The sequence below is a fragment of the Vipera berus genome (assembly GCF_964194415.1).
Source record: "Vipera berus genome assembly, chromosome: 5".
NCBI classification, from domain to species: Eukaryota; Metazoa; Chordata; class Lepidosauria; order Squamata; family Viperidae; genus Vipera; species Vipera berus.
The window spans coordinates 79,805,443-79,817,708 of record NC_138207.1 but is presented as its reverse complement, the minus strand read 5'-3'; the positions used below and the strand labels follow the sequence as shown (position 1 = coordinate 79,817,708).

The 12,266-nt window shown below is 43.7% G+C and overlaps 1 protein-coding gene across 1 annotated transcript; it reads right to left on the bottom strand.

Annotated features, from left to right (window-relative positions):
- Positions 1–2,190: 2,190 nt before the first annotated feature.
- On the bottom strand, positions 2,191–6,969 carry DKK1 (dickkopf WNT signaling pathway inhibitor 1; the record flags this gene model as incomplete). Its single annotated transcript, XM_081328743.1, has 4 exons — positions 2,191–2,780; positions 4,342–4,473; positions 6,438–6,609; positions 6,748–6,969. 4 exons carry the CDS (start codon positions 6,967–6,969, stop codon positions 2,530–2,532), a joined length of 777 nt encoding a protein of 258 aa, XP_081184869.1. The 3' UTR covers positions 2,191–2,529.
- Between the last annotated feature and the right edge of the window lie 5,297 nt (positions 6,970–12,266).

Below are 12,266 nucleotides of genomic sequence, written 5' to 3'. Positions count from 1 at the left end.
TCAAACATTTATTTTCAGAAGTAATTCTCAAATGAGTACATCAAGGAATAATTAAAATTAGAGTTGACATTTCTATGCATGGATTAAAGATGCTTTAAGACCCGTGGTGGCTCAGGGGTTAGAATGCAGTGTTGCAGGCTAATTCTGCCGACTGCCAGCTGTTCGATTCTGACCTGCTCAAGGTTGACTCAGCCTTCCATTCTTCCCAGGTTGGTAAACGAGGACCCAGATTCTTGGGGGCAATATGCTGACTCTGTAATCTGCTTAAAGAGGGCTGTAAAAGCACTGTGAAGCAGAATATCAGTCTTTTGCTATTTGTGAATGCTGAGGCCTTTTCTTCGTTTCCCTGCCATTAACCTCTGATAAAGAAATCCCCCACATACAAGCCTTAGCTTTCCCCATGGCTTTCCTAAGGAGACCCTGATCTGAAACATTGTGAGGCAAGAAAGAGAAAGAAGGATGTGGTTAGAAAAGGCCTCATTTAATCACCTATCTTCCCTCTTAAGGATCCCCTTTGGAGGATCTGTTCTCTTTTGCAACTAAGTGGGTTTCCTGTTTCCTTTTCTCTGTTGTGTTTTCCTGACATCCAAGCTGCAGAGATGAATGGGATGGGATCTGCAACTTCCTGGGATGGACAGAGGCCTGCAAAGGAAGGAGCTATTATGAGGGTGTTTTTTTCCTCTTGAAATGTTTAGCGCCCCTCCATTAGAAGAAGTGATAATAACTGCACTTCCTGTGCTTTGAAACCGTGCTGACAGGATCTGCATAAAGCGCTCTAGCACAGTGAATGAGATAAAAGTAGATTGAGGAGAGAAACATGCAGACAGTTGGCAAAGAAAACATCATGGCAAACCCTTTAGCTTAGATTCTTGAACAGGAAAAGGATTCAATCCACATTGGAGAAATGCTGTGATAAATTTAGCCAGCTTACTTTTTTAATAGAATGTATAGGCCGCCCCCAGCCTGTCATGACTCCATACAATACTTGAGACAGCACATTCAAGACTAATGGGTTGTGATCTATGAATTATTTCAGTTGCTGTCTCAATGTCTTTGAGGAGAAAGGTATAGATGGGTAAAACGTACATAATGCAGTTCATAATGATCAAAGCACAACGATGTCCTAGACCTAGAGAATACATCTCCTTCCCTCCTCAAGGAACACTCATAAATTGTCCAACAATTTAATCTTAGAAACTTTGACAGGCATCAGAACCTGGCTGAATTTCAAGTCTTGTTTGATTTTCTAAAATGGCCTATTTAGGAGACAGGTGAATCCCAGCTGTTTTCAGGAGCACTAAATATTGCTTTGGGGTTACTTTAACTCAAGTTGAATCTATTTGTAATTTTTTTTTTAAAAAAGAGCTTTTCTATCAGTTTGAGATGTATATCTCTTTATAATACTTATATTCCTATAAAAAGATAACAGTACATAAATCATGTACCAGAATGGGAAAAATTATGCCAATTTATCCAGTCCTGGAAGAGAAAATAAAACTTTTTAAGAACAAAAATTGCACATAAAATTCTTTTCTTATAAAGACCAGTAAACATCAATAATCAGTCACTCGTCCCAATGAAGGCAAAATCTGTGAAGTAACTTCCAAAAGTAATCTTTGTTTGCAACAGGCTAAAAATGCAGTAACTTACAATCCTCAGGATTTGGTTCATGCGGTTATCAGCTAACTGGTGAAATCTATTTCATTTTTCATGGTATTAAAGATTGTGCAAGCTAAGTTTCTAAGTCTTCCGGCTGCAGTCCAATAGCTTTTTATCTGTAGTAAAGGAGCATGTATTTTAAGCGTTGTTTGCCTTATCACGTGTCATAACTTCTCTGCCGTTTTCAAAAAGAATGGCCCAGTTCAAACACTGTGCAAAACCAGAGTTTATTTTTAACATAATTTATTAAATAAGCCACCAGTGACTTAAGTCATGCTAATACAAAGGCACCACATCTTAACACAGTGTGTGAACTGGATTATTAATTCTTTCAGGCAAAGTATTACTTGCTCATTTACAAGAACCCTAACACCACAAATCTTCAATCTAAGTTAGCCTGACTTTCAGAGTTTTGTCAAATTGCTGGACTCCCATTCTGCGCACTGGAGTCAGTTTAATTAATTAAGCCTTTCATATTTAAACATAAGGTCACCAGATAAGGCATATTTAAAAGATTTTATTAAACTTGCCAATTTTTATGTTCAATATAATAAAACCAGTGTGTATAACGCATGTCAGAATAGACACCATGCAGCACTTTGGAAAAATTAAAATTCCGTACAGTGTACAGTTAAGTGCCACACCCAAGAATTTACAGACACAGTAATTTACTGCAATTAGTCACTTGAAAAATAGTTTCTGAAAGAAACATGCCTTGTACTCCATTTGCAGAGAGGGGAAAATGCCAGAGTAGTTTAGGGTACACTCTGAAAAAAATGTCAGTCTTTCAAGGTATTTTCAGTAACAAGAGCATCCCACACTCATTAAAGTCCCTCTGAGTCCATCAGGATTAGCAGAAAGCAAACACGGCTAATGTCTCTGGCAAGTATGTAGTCGTGAAGAATTGCTGAGAGTGTGATCTTTTTGCAGCCGACAGGTCAGTCCGTCCCCACAGTAACACCGCTGGAAGAGTTCCAAACCATGAGACCCCTTTTTGTGGTGCTTTGTACACACCTGACCTTCCTTAAGGACAGGTTTGCAAATCTTGGACCAGAAGTGACGGGCGCAACAGAGTCCTTCAGCGCAGTCTGAGGAACGGAGACATACAGCTCCTTCTTGGCCTTAGGAAAGAGAGAGAGAGAGAGAGACCGTTAAGAATAGAGAACATTTCTTCACATTCTCATTTCCTACTGAAGTAACTTGAAATCCTGCCCTAAGCTGATGCTCTTCGCATTATATTTCCAGCAGCCAAAACAAGGAAGGGCAATAGGAGCAGTTTATCTGACACACTTGTGAAGCACAAAGATGGAGAAGGCCGAATTAATCTAATAGATTTGGGGTCATTTGATAGAAAGCCTGAATTGCTATTATTGGCATCTACTATTGACATCAAGAGGGACGTGGTGGCTCAGTGGGTTAGGACGCTGAGCTTGTCGATCAGAAGGTCGGCATTTTGGCGGGTCGAATCCCAAGTGCCGTGTAACAGAGTGACCGCCTGTTACTCATCCCAGCTTCTGCCAACCAAGCAGTTCGAAAGCACATAAAAATGCAAGTAGAAAAATAGGGACCACTACGGTGGGAAGGTAACAGCGTTCCGTGCGCCTTTGGCGTCTAGTCATGCCGGCCACATGACCACAGAGACATCCTCGGACAAGTGCTGGCTCTTCGGCTTTGAAACAGAGATGAGCACCGGCCCCTAGAGTTGGAAACGACTAGGGAACCTTTACCTTTACTGGCATCAACCACAGGGGTGAAATAATTGTGTGCATGCTGTACATACAGCCACAGGTTATCAAACTATATGTACCCGCAACACCCTTTTGTCCTGTGTCAAACACTTAAGCTCTCCTAGCAAACAGGAGTAGGCCCCTGCAAGCTGTGTAAGCAAACAAGTAAGATTATATTCTCTAGCTAAACAGTAGTAGGAGAAGTGACCTACTTGTATTCATACTACATTGTTCACTGCAAGGAAAACTACACTGGAAAAAGTGCCCCACTGAACTAGACAAATAAAAGGCTGGGGTGGGGAAAGAGGAACAGACATTGAAAACCAATCTAAGTAACCGAAGCTCACAAAATTGTACGAGTTTGAAGCAGAAACTAAGAAGCATGTCCACAAGGTCTTTAAGTCTTTCTAATAGCAATTGAACCTTTACAGGTAGCCCTTGACTTACCATGGTGTGTTTACTGACCATTCAAAGTTACAACACCACTGGAAAAAGTGAGCTGTGACTGTTTTTTCACACTTATAACTGTTGCAGCATCCCCATGGTCACGTGATTAAAATTCAAATGCTTGGCAAGTGACTCATATTTATGATGGGTTGCAGTGTCCCGGGGTCACGCGATTGCCTTTTGCAACCTTCTGATAAGCAAAGTCCATGGGGAAGCCGGATTCACTTCACAATCGTGTAGCTAACTTCACTGCACGTCAGAAAGTGGCACAAAACTCATTTAACTGTCTCGCTTAGCAACAGAAATTTTGGGCTCAAGCTGTGGTCGTAGGTTGAGGGCTACCAGTACTGCTTTCCAAAAGGTATTCAGAGTCCTCTAACAGCTGTCATTTAATGGAGTCCAAGCTTGCTTGGATCAACCCAAAATCAAGCACATTCTTTCAGCACTGAAATACAACAATGATGTTTATTCTTTTCTGGATTTAAAAGCAGTGCGTTATTGGCCTTACCTTTTATGTGATACATTTGGGACGAAGTCGTGGTCCTTTTCAGATGGGAGTCCAAAGTACCATGGTCGAAATTTTCTATGATGATCTCTTCAAACCTTCCAGGATGAAAATGGTCAAATTCTACACACATACCTGATAAAGGAGGGGGGGAAATCATGAACACCTGTCAACTTCCCAAGGATTAAAAAAAAATCTTAATATTCTGCACACTGACTATTCAGATTCTAGAGGACTGCAGATTATTCATTTAGGCAGAAACTATCTACAGATGAGAAGATTCATTCTGAATCCAAACCACGTAAACAACTTGGTGCAGATCTCTAAGTTTTCTGTTAAAATAGGAATTTCCCTTAGCATTGGAGCTTGAATGAGTATCAGCAAAAAGTGTATCCAAGCACTAACGTGATTATTAGATAATTAGATCCTTTTAAAGCTTGAATTGAGATACCAGGATAGCCTCAGAAAAAAGGTATAGTGTAGTAGTGTGTTGCAGGAAAAACATCCAGGTTCTGCTTGGCGTTTTATTAAATTGTACGCAAGGAAATTATTTCATAATGAATGTTTGCTTCTTTAAAATGGCAAAACTCTAAATAGCCCTTCCTATAACGGATTCCAGAATACTGAGTAATTAACACACCTTCTGTTAACACAACAATACAAAGAGAAGCAATCTGAAACTTCCCAACAGTGAGAAAAAATTAACTAGTGGAACAGCTTGCCTTCAGAAGTGGTGGGTGCTTCATCACTGGAGGCTTTTAAGACAGACACCCCCTTGTCTGAAATGGTATAGGATCTCCTGCTTGAGCAGGGGATTGGACTAGAAGACCTCCAAGGTCCCTTCCAGCTTTATTCTGACTAGTTTTCCCTTATTCCAAAGTAAGGATGCTTAGAATTTACAACTTAAACCCTTTTGGTTTTTGCCAACATCCCTGGGCCTTAAAAACAACACATCCACAAAACTCTCCACGGAAGGATGCAGGAGGGGTCCCTTTACTTCTAACCCTATGAGACTACACAGTCCCACTGATCTCAAAAATACCAAACCCAGCATTCTAGGTTAGAATCTGGGTTCAAGACTCTTCCTCCCCCCCCCCCAAGTGCATACTAGGCCAGGAATCCCAGAAGAATGATGGCCAGTCCATTCCAGCAGGAAGCCACAAAGCACTACTACAGGGAGGAGGTATCCAGGCAGAGGCAAGAGAGGAGCAAACTGAGGGACCCGATCTCCATACCCTTCCAGGACCCACAAAAGCCTTCTCAAAAAGAACAAAGACAATTCTTCGGATGGCAGGGAGATGGCAGGGTGATGCTGGAGAAGTTTGTTTATTTATTTATTTTATTGAATTTCTATACCGCCCTATTCCCCTTAGGACTCAGGGCGGTTTAACAGGGGAGTTAAAACCATGAAATACAAAAAATTAAAATCAATTAAATTAAATTGATTAAATTAATTAATTTAAAGAGCCTTGGTGGAGCAGTGGGCTAATGACTTTGTAATAATGCCGCTTGGGGGGGGGCTGAAAGCCCTAATAAGCAGGCATATACATAGAATGAAGGCTACTGCTAAGCTTGTAAGCCGCCCTGAGTCTGGAATTAAAATTAAAATAAATAAAATAAAAATAATGCCTCCTTAAGTAACACCAGCTGCCTGCAATTAGTACAGGTTCACATCCCACCAGGCTCAAGGTTGACTCAGCCTTCCATCCTTCCGAGGTAGGTAAAATGAAGACACAGATTGTTGGGGGCAATTAAGCTGACTTTGTAATAATGCCGCTTGGGGGTGTGTGTGTGAAAGCCCTAATAAGCAGGCATATACATAGAATGAAGGCTACTGCTAAGCTTGTAAGCCGCCCTGAGTCTTCGGAGAAGGGCGGGATATAAATGGAATTAAAATAAAAAAATAAATAAAAAATAAAAAATAAATAAATTCAAGCCCCAAGAGTAAATCTAAAACCCAGTTAAATTAACAACCCCACAGTCTAGACCAAACAGATCAAAGTTCCTTTCTCGGATTCCTAAAATGTTGGAAGGCTCCGTTTGCCTTCCCCCCCCCCCCCACACAGAGAAACTTCTGTTCCCGGGACCCTCGAACCCACCGTTGTTGCAAAAGTTGCCCGAGCAGCACATGGCGTCGCGGAAGCAGCGCTTGCGGCGTTTGCGGCAGGTCAGACACACCAGTCCTCCTCCTCCTCCGGAGACGCCCCCCCGGGCAGGGGTGGAGCAAAACTCGTCGGCGTTGCAATCCTCGTCCGCGGCGCACAAGGCGAGCTGCGAGAGGGCAGAAGCGGAGCGGGGGGGGGGAGGCAGGTGAGACACGCGAGACCCGCAAGCCAGGATGTGTCTCCCTTTGCCCTGGCCAGCTCCCTTTGCCCTGGCCAGCCCCCTTTCCCCGCCCAGCCGACCTACCTTTTGCGAATCGCCGGCGCGGCTTTTATTGCTGCCGTCGTACATTGCCCCGCTCCCGCCGCTAAGCGAGGAGCCGCCGGAGAGCGGGTTCTTGATGGAGTTGGAGGCCAGCACGTTGGTATTGAAAGGGAAGACGGCGGCGGCGGCGGTTCCAAACCAGGCGGGGAAGCAGAGCGCCACCGCCACGGCCGCCCACGCCCGGCGGCCACGCAGGGCAAGCATCTTCGCAAAGGCGAGCCCCGACGAGGCAACCTGCGGTTAGGAAGGCGGAGACGCGTGTCCTTCAGGGGACCTGCACAGCCAAGGGGAGACTCTCCGCTTGGCGGCTTTGGCGCTGCCTTTATAGGCTCGACGCCTTTCCAATTCCCGCCTCTCGAAGCGAGGGGGTGGGTGGGGAGGAGGGCGCGCAGGATAAGCGAGGGTGGGGTCATGAAACGGGGGTGGGGTGGGAGAAAGCTACGGGACCTTCTCCGCATAGTCACGGGCTCATTGGGCGTTCGCGAGAGAGCGAGAGAGTGTAAAATAAATGATACGACTTCGTTACTACCATGCGAGTAGTTTCCGTGCGAGAGGAGCTCCTGCGTGGATCCCCCCTCCCCACTCGCCTATTTGAGGCACGCTCTGCTTGCAAAAGCGGGAGGGGGGTCTGCCCTACCCAATGTTGCTTTGGTTGCCCCACAGAAGGGGCGCAGAGAATCGGAGCAAAAAAACAAAAACCCGTTGCCTCTTTCTCTTTGGGGACGACTCTCTAGTAGCGGTTTCGGAGTAATTCGGGGCTCCCGCGTCCTCACCCAATCGGGGAGAGTCGAGGCGCCTAAAGACGTTAGGAGGAGAAACGACCCTTTCACACGGATCTTATTCCTTCCCCTTTGCCAGTCTTGCAGTTCCGTCCTAGGTGGGTTTATTCCAAAAATCCAAGCTGGGTTCCGATAAAAGGGAATTGATGAATCCCCCGAAAGCCTGAATAGATCTGCTCTCCGGAGAGAATCTAAAGGACTTGGAATGGGCTCCGTGTTGTATTTTACTCCGTAAAAGTTGGAGGGGCTGCGTACTATATTTTATTCCAAAAATGCTGCGGGGAGGGGGAGCATAAACTCTGGATGGGATAACCCGTAGATGGTGGGTGTTGAAGATTGCTGCTCTTAAGTCTTTAGCCGAGGAGACTTAATCCTTTCCCCCCTCCACCACCCGCCGCCTTTCTTTTTAAATCGATATTTTAGTTACAGAATGTAATCGTCTAACGGGGCTGTGAATGGGTAACAGCTGGATACTTCCCCTTGATGTTTCATTATCCTCCTATTTCCACCGAGGCCTCCGACGTCCTCACCGAGGGGCGAGATTTCCAGACCCCCCCCCCCAAAAAAAGGAACCGTCAGGGGCGGGGCGCCCTAATGGCTCTTTGATGCGCTGTTTCGAAGCCGGAGGAAAGGCGAGAGACCGCCGTTTGGTATAATCGCACCTTGGGGGGGGGGGGAAGGGCCGAATGGCTCTTTGGAATTTGAAGGAGAATATTTTTATTTTTTTTAAATCCCATTTATATCCCGCCCTTCTCCGAAGACTCAGGGTGGCTTACAATCTAAACCGCAAATCAATGTGCTTAGCAGTAGCCTTCATTCTATGTATATGCCTGCTTAGTAGGGCTTTTGCCCCCCCCCAGCGGCATTATTACAAAGTCAGCTTATTGCCCCCAACAATCTGGGTCCTCATTTTACCTACCTCGGGAGGATGGAAGGCTGAGGGTTGCAATGAGGGGTCCTTGGTGGTCTCTTGATCTTTGCTTGTTTCCTTGCAGACGTTTCGTTACCCTAACTAGGCAACATCATCAGCGCTGGCCTTACCTAGTTAGGGTAACGAAACGTCTGCAAGGAAACAAGCGAAGCTGAGAGAGCACCAAGGACCCACCCGTCTCTTTTGGAATTTGCAAAAGGGAAGCAGCCACCCCATTCACTTCTCTTGCTCCCTTCTGTCCCTGAAGTTTTATCGCGTTGGAAGTATTTTCCAGCCTCCTCAGAAGGGTTTTGTTTGTTTTTTGAATTGGCCAGTGCTGAAGCGGCTGGTGAACCCACCACCCAGGGGAGATCAAAAGCCCAGGAGAAGCTCTGAACGAAATCATCATCGTCGCCTTTCATGCCTTCTCGGAACAGATGGCTTGACGAGTTCAGATCGATAAGAAGCCTCTCAGTTGTTGATTGAGCCTAGTCTTGGAACTAGATCCGATAACCAGGGGGTAGGTTGATAGTTCAAAGACAGTCAACCGGCAATAGCCTGGGATCCATAAACCCCTTCCAGGTAGTTCTTCCAAAGATAAATGTGGGGGTTCAAATTAATTCTGCTACATTTAGGAAAATCCGTAGTTCTCAACAAGTAAAAAAAATACAACACAGTCATGCTTCCATCAGAGGTAGATCTACTGAGTTCAATTGGTTTTATTGCTAAGTAAGTAAAGAGAGACAGGATTTCCTCCACCTATTAAGCTACTGATACTTGATTTAGGAAAAGAAAAAAGAAAAACCTGAACCCTTTTGCAGTGAAAACAGTAAAATCAAATGGGAGCGACCAATCGACTTATTTCCTAGGGTTCCACGGGTGGCAGAGGAAAAAATATTTCAATATAGCGATCATTGAACTAGAGCCTTGGTGGAGCAGTGGGCTAATGCCTCCTTAAGTAACACCAGCTGCCTGCAATTAGTGCAGGTTCGCATCCCAGCAGGCTCAAGGTTGACTCAGCCTTCCATCCTTCCGAGGTAGGTAAAATGAGGACCCAGATTGTTGGGGGCAATAAGCTGACTTTGTAATAATGCCGCTTGGCGGGGGCGAAAGCCCTAATAAGCAGGCATATACATAGAATGAAGGCTATTGCTAAGCACATTGATTTGTGCTTTAAATTGTAAGCCGCCCTGAGTCTTTGGAGAAGGGCGGGATATAAATGGGATTAAAAAAAGTGGTTAATATTTTATTTTTTGTCTTCACCTTACACCTTTTTCACAATACACTTCCCCAAAAGGCCAAAACTAATGTGGCATTCTGACTCAGCAAGGGAGTGCTTGCTTTAGGGGTATAAGGAGCTTCAGGATTAGTATCCGGTGAGCAACAGAGATAAAGAGGTAGCAATTTGCTCCTGGCTAATCAAGAGTATTTCAGGCATCATTATTAGAAGAGGGTCACAGAGCAGGAGCACTGGAATATTTGGGAGCACAATACAATCTGTAGCATTGGTAATGTTGCTTGGGATAATGGGATATGAAGCCCAAACTATCTGAAAGGCATTTGGTTGCCTGCCTAACTGCATGGTTGCTAATTATTAAAAAAAATATTTTAAAGCTAAATCCAGATGAGTCACTTTCCCAGACTAGTTCTATCTCTTTCTCACCTGTAACAAAATTGTAACAGATGGAACTGGGCATTTAAATTATATAACTCCAACTTCTTACTAAAGGCATCTAAATACAGATGGTTGTTTAACCTTGACTTCTGCCATGGAGCAAAGGAGAACTCACCACCAATTCATTGTTCTTATTGTTAGAAAGCTTATTCGATTATTCAGTCAAAATCTGCTTTCATATGATTTAAACCCATCATTCCCTATTCTGCATTCTAGAACAATGGAGAACAGGCCTTGACGTGCTGTAAGATATCCTCCTATAGGGATTTGAAGAGTGACATCACATCCTTCTTAATCTCCTCAAGGTTACCCATTCTTAATTTCTTCATAGGACTTAATTTCTAATCCTGTGGTTTTCAGTTTCATCATGACATGACACTAAATATATCTCTAGGAACACAAAACACATGGGATGATTCAAGGTTGAGGTGAAAACAGGTAAGTTGCTTTTATTTCAGAATTGGAAGAAGCTCTAGCAGTGGTGAAGATCAGGTCTACAGAAGCTAGTCATATTCATTTCTCACGTCTGGGGCTGTAATTGTGTCTCTTTTTCTCCCTTCCCACCACTGTATGACAGCTGGCTTTGCATTTCTCAGGAAAGCATCTGTGCAGTGTTTTGACAGCAAAAGAGATACCTACAAAATTGGAGAATTGTGCAAGCGATGGTATTTCTTATGACATTCTATAGTAGCAAAAATTTTGAAGAGCAGGATAGGATGGACATGAAACTCTTGAACTTTCATATTGGAGAATACCGGATATTGAAGATACCCTGGACAGCCAAGAAAACATATGAATGGATTGTTGGTTAATCCCATTAATCCAGATTTCTCATTTAAGGCACAAAAGACCAAGTTCAAATTATCCTTCTTTGGGTATATAGCTCTCTAGAAAAGGCTTGAAAGCTTGGAAAGGTGGAAAGAAAGAAGAGGCCAAGCAGCAGCAAGAGAATGACTAAAACATTAGAAACACTGATTCAGCTTTTTTTTCTTAATCATGGTGGGTTCTGAGTTGTATACAGGCCCAGGACTGAAACTTGTTACACTCCAGTTGGTAGCTACTTTATCCTATATTTCTGCTCCTTTTACATTCTTGATTAAGGTTTTCCTGTTGATTAATACCATGTCGGAGATAGCTAATCCTGTTGTGCATTTTATCCTTTGAGTGAGCAAGATGTCAGTAAGGTAAATCCGGAATGTCCTAGAAGAACCATGATTGACACAGCTGGGCTTCACAGAGATGCTGCAGAATTTAACCACAATTAGGGAGCTAGTCTGTGCAAGAAGCTATCCAATGCTCCATCATCCAAAGCTTTGACAGAAAATTGAAACCAATTCAGAGTTATAGTATTACTCTTTACTTTTTGAAAATGGAGTTTGTTTTCATCCAGTTATAGAAAAACAGGTGAGAAGCAGAAGTTCAGAAGGTGGGATCCGCAGCACCAAACTGGAAGTGAAACATAATGCATCTCTGCCTTCTACAAAAGAGATCAGATAGAGAAGCCTTACTATTTTTTTTTAAAATGAAAATCCTATGTTACCATATTATGCACCCACATAGGTGGATGAAAATAAGATTGTGTATTTGTTTTTTCTGGGAAGATAAAAAATGGTTTCGCTCAGGGGAACTCTGTCACTGACTTTTTAAATATCATCTCAGATTCTCGGGGGTTTGTCCCATGATATTTTGTAGCTACAAACCAAAGAAAAGATTCAACGCTGACAACGAAACCCCTTTTTTCCCTTGTATCTGGGAGCAATAGATTAATTTGTTCAGAACAGAGGACTGATTCCTAGATGCCTGACTGCTCTCTGCTGCCTTAGTAGGCAGTTGCCTTTCAGTGGTCAAAAGAGTCAAGATGGCAGCCCCAATGGTACCATTGAAACTCCACCCATTTGTAATTGTGCACCAAGGACACCCTGTGCCTTTCTCAGTTGAATGGTCACTCTGTTTAATGGCAGGCAGCTGGAGGAAGATCCACCTCCTGGAAGAGGAAGGAATATGAATAATCATTAAGAAACTCAGTGCATTGGAATGCATTGCGCCACTGAAAACTCTTGTGTTTCCCAATGCATACAACCCACTCAAACTCCTCTCAGAATCAGAATAGAACTGGAAGGAACCTTGGAGGTCTTCT